The following is a 7,500-nucleotide window of genomic DNA, read 5'->3' on the forward strand; positions in this document are numbered from 1 at the left end:
GGTCAGTAGTCAGTTTTTGTTTTAAAAACTAACTTTGACTTCACCCCAAATAAATGTAGTTTGGACAATGTGAAAGAATAATTTATGAAACGGCATTACTCGTCTATCATATTAATTATTAATACCAAAAAATCAGGAAGCAAATGTCAATGACAGACATAATTGGAAGAAAGTTTGCTCAATGCAAGATTCAACTCAAAATATGCTAAATTGACAGTAATTGTTTGTTATGCCTCACAAGAAGACAAGAGTGAGGACGAGAAATAAAGCTTTTATGATAAGCTACATCAAAATCAAACTCAAACAGTAAAGGTAAAGAGACTCCAAAGCATGATGTAGGCTGTTTAGACTATAGGCCTACCGGCCTAGCCTACGACTCTTGGTAAAGGTTGAACGAGGTAATAAATGACTAAAAACAGCCCCGAGAACCATCTTTAGCCACTGCGGTTTAATAATAAAATTGGGAGGCTTTCTGTAAGCATCGAGTGTTAAGGAAAATGACCCAAATATTTCCTTAACTAACCCAAAGAAAAATTAAAACCTAGTCCTAAAAAGACTTGAACTGAGAAATTGATTGGTTTTGGTAACATATTACTATTTTTTAATATGTGTTAGCATTAGTAAGGTCCTGTAATACACTGCCAGTCATCCCTTTGTCTCTTATACTAGGGAGTTTAATAGAAATTCTAAATGTACCTCACACACTTGAAACCAATGTCATATGAAAGAGCTGGCAACACAGATTACAAAATAGTTTGAATTTTGTTTCTATCATTAGAAATGTAGTTACGGCAGTTCAAAGTCTGAAATTTCAGACCGATTTTTACCCCAAAATTACCATTGCAAAGTTGTGACTGAAATCGCGTGATGTTAATAAAAAATTGTTAAAACAGTCATTATGGAGTTCTTATCATGTATACCAAAATGTTCGTCTTATCGAGGACAACGCATTTACATTAATAAAGAGGAAGATAAACATTTCAAATTAACACATTATTACATAATATGACGCAAATGTTACATAATCAAAAACTCGGCTAGACGTAAGAAACAATTTGCTATATCACTTTTGGATTTATCCCCAATATCTCACTGAAACAGTTGCAAATAATTCCCCTCTTTGAATTAATACATAGAGAATCAAAAAGGGTTTGAGAGTATTTAAATGAAAAGATATAAACATGTTGTGAAATGACATAATGAGTTTATTTTTACCTATGGCAATTTAATTGCATATAAATAAAATGGTAGATTGAAAAAGTTCAAATAAATTGAAACAGATTCCCTATTATAATTAGGAGGAAAGTTCTGGCTTTTAATACTTTAAAAAATTCTGCTGAACCACTTTGGGTTTATTGCTATTAAATCATTTGAACTGACATTTAATATAATTTTATTTCCCCCCCCCCCCCTTCTCTCTCAAAATATGGGGGTGTCAAAACTAATACAACTTCTTACCAAAATAATTATTAAGGCTAAGTCCTTTAGAATATGGATACAACTGATAAACATATCTAAACATATGGGAAAGAAACTTGATGACTTGATGGCAAAGTAAAATAAAATTAAAGCAATTGATATTTTTAAAATATCGATATTATTAATATCGGATTTCACAAAGAGAAGAAATATACAAACTTTTAAAACAAAAACTATAAAATGCCTATAAATAAAGTTGGAAAGTATGTATTCAAAATAAAAACATAGTAAATAATAGTACTGAAAATATTATGGACTAAATTTAACATAATACATAACTAAATTTAAAATATCGATATGAATATCGATATCGTCTGGTAGCCATGGTGAGAAGATAATGTAAACAAGGCATTTCGGCGCAGAGTTAAAAGGTGTCTGCGCATCGATATAGAGCCCTGAAATTTGGCATGAATAAAGTTTAGATGTTATTCTAAAAACAAGCGTTTAAATTTTAAAAAACACGCGGTAAATAAAAAAATAAATGCATTTGAAAATTGCCAAATTTTAACTTCATATAACTTCTGGAATTATTAATGGATTTTTCCTTAATTGGCACCATTTAAAGGGAAATTGAAAGACGAAAATAATGATACCAAAATATCTGCGATATTCCTCTTTATAACGAAGTTATGCATCTTTAATTGAACCCCCCAAAACGCGAACGGCAATTTCCAGTCACCACTTTTCTATGGGCGAGTTGGGTCAAAATTTGACTGCCACTGCTGCTGCTCACTAAACTACCTACTTATACCATCATCAAATATAAAAGTCTCAACGATGTGTGTCGGAAGAGTTTCAAAATCTAATTTGAGAACCTCTTTTTAAAAAAATTTTGATTTTGAAAGTTGTTGGTCAGAGGTTTGATCAATGCAAACGTGTACTTATTTGCAGATCTGATAACTCAAATTGTCTTGATTTCATTGTTGTGATGGAAATACGCTCAAAGTCAAAGCAACATAAAATATGGACCATGAGAACAATATATTAAATCAAGCCCATGATTGCATTTGGTTATCAGACCTGCAAGTGTATTATATTTATGGATACCTCTATACAATTTAAAATACTCATAATCATAACAACAAGAGATGAAGTGAGTAGAAAAGATCCAGAAGACAACAGAGAATAAAAATTTCGCGGCGGTGATAGGGGTTTGAACCCGCGACCTTACTGGTACGGTTGCGGGTTCAAACCCTCATCACTGCCGCAAAATTTTTATTCTCTATTATTGTCTTTGGCACTTTTTTACTCACTTCATCTGTTGTTGTTATTAACATAAGTGCCTGCTCCACTCACTTTTTCTGAATTAAAATACTCAATTTAATCTTTCCAGGTGTCCGTCATCAGTTCGGTCGATACGGCCCATGAGGATATGATTGTAAGTTTTTAAACTTAAATACGTAAGCATGTTCAAATATCTTGTCACGTGTCTGTGGCTGGGAATTAATCAAAGTCATTAAATTAGATTTAATGTACTTTAATTACAGAAATTGAGAAATAATAGATTAATATTATTTACAGTATTGATAATAATTATTTAATGATATTAATTTAGTGATAATGATATAATGATGTACGGTGCATAGAGGATATATGTTTGTGATTGACTTTTGTAATTAAGGCATTTTTTTGTAATTATAATGATGATATGTTCGATAATGATAATAATAATAGTAATTAGTGCTAATAAATTGAATAAATAGATATAATTTAAGTGGTCTTACATAATTTTTCATTTCAGCATGATGCACAGCTTGATTACTACGGCACAAAATTAGCAACTTGTTCATCTGACAGACTGATTAAAGTATTTGATGTAAGCAACAACCAAGAAAGTCTTATTGCCACTTTACAAGGGTACGTCTTTAGATATCTTTTTTTTGTTGTTGTAATAATAACTTTTTTTTTATATGGATTGATGAGAGATTTGACAATTTGAATATTTGTTTATCTTTTTATGATGATAACATTTTCAAGTTATTTTCATTTTAATCATTCATTTCTAAACTCTATGTAGGGTGTTGTGATATGAAAATGTTTAGGTATTAATGATTCATGGTGAAATACTTTGTGCAATGTTAACTGACAGCTAGCTACAGTAGAAAAATGATAAAGCAGGAAGACATTTGGATCTTTCTAAACGTCAATACTTGTGATATAAAAGTAAAATTACTGCACTAGAAAGGGGATGTTTGAGAAAAGCTCTAGAAATTATAAGAGTTAGAGACAAGGAAATAAGAGAAACAAACAAAAAATGCTAAGCTAACCAAATGTAATTGTTTGTAATTTAATGACTTCACACTATTTGGTATTCTGCTTTGTGAAATTAGCTCTTTGGTGGGTTTTTTTTTTTTTTTTTTTTAAAGATAAATAGGTTCAAATATCCCACTTTAAACTGCCGTCAATCGATTTGAAATTAAAAGGAAATCAGGAAAATCTCATATTTAAAAAAAAAGAAGAAAGAAAAGAAAAAAGTCAAACTTGTTTTAACTTCTAGTTGTCAGAAGTTAACCATTTATTAATGCATTTCATAAGACATACATGTGATAAGGTCGAAGATTTGTATAATGTAACATACATGCCGAATCTTACGAATTTTTCGTAATGTTACGAATTTTAGACAAATTTCATTGCCAAATACAAATTTTGTTGGACAATTACGAATTTTTAATTCTTAGTAATACTAATAATAATAAGAAGAAGAAGAAGAAGAAGAAATTACTAAATTTTAAGTTTTCAATTTGGCAAGTCTGATGTAATATATCCTTTGACGCTTCCTTTATTAGGCATGAAGGTCCTGTATGGCAGATAGCTTGGGCCCACCCAATGTTTGGCAGCATGTTGGCCTCCTGTGGCTATGACAGAAAGGTGATATTGTGGAAAGAAACAAATGGGACCTGGGGAAAGTTGTACGAATACTCTCATCACAGTTCATCAGGTAATTAATGTTATAAAATAATTGTATTCAAAAGAATATTTAGGATGGTGATAATCTTGTCTCATAGTAATTTTGAAATCCTCCAATTTCAAGACTGGGTCATGTTATGTAGTGTATGCAACACAAGCATGTTTGGTAATTGTCATCAGATTTAGCATGATAAATAAAATATTGATTTGCATTCTGTTTTAATAGCAATAGAAGTGAGTATTTTCTCTGTAAATTTGATGATATACTCAGAGACCTTGCAGTATTATTATAGAAAAATATCTATTATTTATTGTGTAGTGGAGTAAAATCATTGTGTCAAAGTTATTGGTAAAAGCTGGAACTCGCTTTAATTTTCAAGCTTATCATTTTATGCGGCAGATTTTATATCATAACTTCCAGTTTACCCCCAGTTTTGTCCATGACATAAAGAAATAATGACTCGCCCATACAAGATAAAATGACATAAAAGACTTGAAATGGGTGGCAGTTTCATGAAATACATTATACAAGATCAAAAGTTTGAAATAGTTCTTTACAGAGACTTTGGTAATTATGCAACCCTTTTGTCATCCCCATTCCTCTCTTCCACAGTGAATTCAGTCAGTTTTGCACCTCATGAATATGGTTTGATGTTGGCTTGTGCAAGTTCTGATGGTTGTATCTCTATCATCTCAAGCACTGGAGATGGTACTTGGGACACACAGACAATTAATGAGGCTCACAGTGTAAGTTGTATTCAAGAAATAACTTGTGTAAGACAAATAGGGAATGAGATTAGCGGAAGAGTAGTGTCCCTTGATTGGACGTCACAGGGGAGAAGTTATTTGTAAACAAACCAACTACAAGCCATGTGCTCCAAATACAAAATTTTTTATTCATATTTCTGTACAGAAATGCATATCATAATCAACGTTATGCACTACTCTTCCGCTAATCTCATTCCCTATAGCCTCTTTTCCTGAAAAAAAATATCGACTTCGTGACTATTATATATACAAGTTGAATAATATTAAAGGAATTTCATGTACTTCACTTGAAAATCTGCCAAGAGATGTTTGTTTCATATTCATATTATATCAAAATTAAAGATTATCCTCAGCTTGGCAGTCTTAAATCCGAATGTCTTTAAAGTCTCAGGTTTAAGACCTTGACATGTTTGAAATAATGACTTTTTATCAAAAATAATTTTATTCTGGATCATTTGTCCCCCATAAATATTCTAATTACAATTCGCAATTTGAAATTGACTGAAATATTATAATATGACTGAACTCTTGCTGATATTTTCTTTGTCTCAAACACACAGGTGGGATGTAACGCTGTAAGCTGGGCCCCTGCCACTGCCCCAAATGCTTTGTTTGAACAAGGTGCCAAGCAGCAAGGTGTCAAACGATTTGTGTCTGGAGGATGTGATAACCTAGTCAAGATATGGAGGCAAGTTTAGTTGAATGAAACTAAATAATAATAAAAAATGAAATTCCCTTTATTCATCCCCAAGGGGAAATTTGTCTTCAGGGTCCATTCCAAGGGAAGACTGGAATAACCCAGGCGTCAGCCGCAGAGCAGCGCTGCAAAGTGAGCTAGGGCGAGGTGACTTGCTCAAGGCCACACAACGCAGCGGCGGGTGATTGAACTCGGTACCTTTCGGGTAGGAAGCAAAGACCGTACCACTGATCCACGCTGCCCCTAGCAATTTCGAATGGAGAGAAAATGATGTATAACTGTCTAATCAGCTCACAGTTTGGGTAGAAACTTTAAAAAAGAGTTTAGTCACCCAGTTTGTGGTCCATAGATCAATTGGTTGAGCACTCTACTCACCGAGCAAATGGACCAAATTTTGAGTTTTTGTGAAGTTGATTATTTTATGACCTACCCAGCTGTGATTGGGTTACTGTTCTTCTTAGATCTAATTTCCTATTAAATGGGTAGTTAGTAATACGTTTCAACAGTCGTAACGTCACTTCACCTTTAATGACGCATTGTAACTTAGTAACTGGCTCTAAACTATCGGAACAATGGCGGGTGCCCTTATGAAATATTTCTCCGACAAGCATATCCAGAGGAGAGAAAAAAAACATTATAAATCTGATCATGTTTTGACTTTTACACATTCTGAACCCAAGACATATTAAAAGTTCTAGCCAGCATGAAGAATAAAAAGTGCCGATTTTCTTTGTTTAGAACCACGGTGGCCGTCGTTGCTGGGCGACCTGACATCAGACTATTGAATCCAATTGTTACTGTTTGATCAATGCTTAAGAATCAGGGTAAACTACCGACTCCATAAAGCGCTATGGATCTTAGTAGTCCTTCAGAGCCGTTCGGCCCATGGAGCCAGAGTTCATCCCGGTTTCTGTAGCGTGAAACGGACAATAGCAATTTCTTGCTATCCTTTGGATAAGAATCAATGCTAGTCTATCGCAAAGTACTTTCCATCAAATCTAACACTCAGCTACCCATTCACTGCTGGGTGGACAGGGGAGTCAGAAAAAACTCTCGACTACACCTGGGATCGATCTCTGTCCCTTTGCATGTGCTCTACCAACTGAGCTATCGGGACTCCCGTTATAGATTGGATGGACTGCTTTTTTTTCTTTCTTTTTTTTAAATGTTTAATTAATCTTTTAACATTTCATCTTTTATTTATTTTAATTTTTAGAGAGGACAATGGCCAGTGGGTAGAAGAACAAAAACTCCACGAAAGTCATGATAGCGGTCCTGGTAGTGGTCACAGTGACTGGGTCCGAGATGTAGCATGGGCTCCATCCATTGGTCTCTCAAAGTCTGTCATTGCCTCCTGTTCACAGGTAATTTAACTCTATGAATTGTTTAATTCAGGTTTTGCCGACTCCTCCTATTTCGTCGATGAAAATCCCATACATGCCGAATTTTTCGTAATTTTACGAATTTTAGACAAATTTCATGACCAAATACAAATTTTTTTTTTGAAAATTACGAATTTTTAATTCTTATTAATACTTAAATAATAATAATAATAATAATAATAATAATAATAATAATAATAATAATAATAATAATAATAATAATAATAATAAGAAGAAGAAGAAGAAGAAGAAGAAGAAGAAGAAGAA

General features: G+C 33.1%; 2 protein-coding genes across 2 annotated transcripts in view; one reads left to right on the top strand and one right to left on the bottom strand.

Moving 5' to 3' along the window:
* Window positions 1-7,500, bottom strand: part of LOC144974592 (universal stress protein Sll1388-like) — a 128,403-nt gene that overhangs the window by 56,355 nt on the left and 64,548 nt on the right. The window lies entirely within an intron of this gene.
* Window positions 1-7,500, top strand: part of LOC144974587 (protein SEC13 homolog) — a 16,813-nt gene that overhangs the window by 310 nt on the left and 9,003 nt on the right. The window contains exons 2-7 of the mRNA XM_078917601.1: window positions 2,813-2,857; window positions 3,221-3,336; window positions 4,266-4,417; window positions 5,000-5,133; window positions 5,715-5,842; window positions 7,068-7,215. Of these exons, the coding sequence (XP_078773727.1) occupies window positions 2,813-2,857; window positions 3,221-3,336; window positions 4,266-4,417; window positions 5,000-5,133; window positions 5,715-5,842; window positions 7,068-7,215 (723 nt within the window). The remainder of the gene's footprint in view (window positions 1-2,812; window positions 2,858-3,220; window positions 3,337-4,265; window positions 4,418-4,999; window positions 5,134-5,714; window positions 5,843-7,067; window positions 7,216-7,500) is intronic.

The sequence above is a fragment of the Berghia stephanieae genome, chromosome 6 (assembly GCF_034508935.2).
Source record: "Berghia stephanieae isolate SIO BIC M18660-M18661 chromosome 6, UCSD_Bste_1.3, whole genome shotgun sequence".
Lineage (NCBI taxonomy): Eukaryota > Metazoa > Mollusca > Gastropoda > Nudibranchia > Aeolidiidae > Berghia > Berghia stephanieae.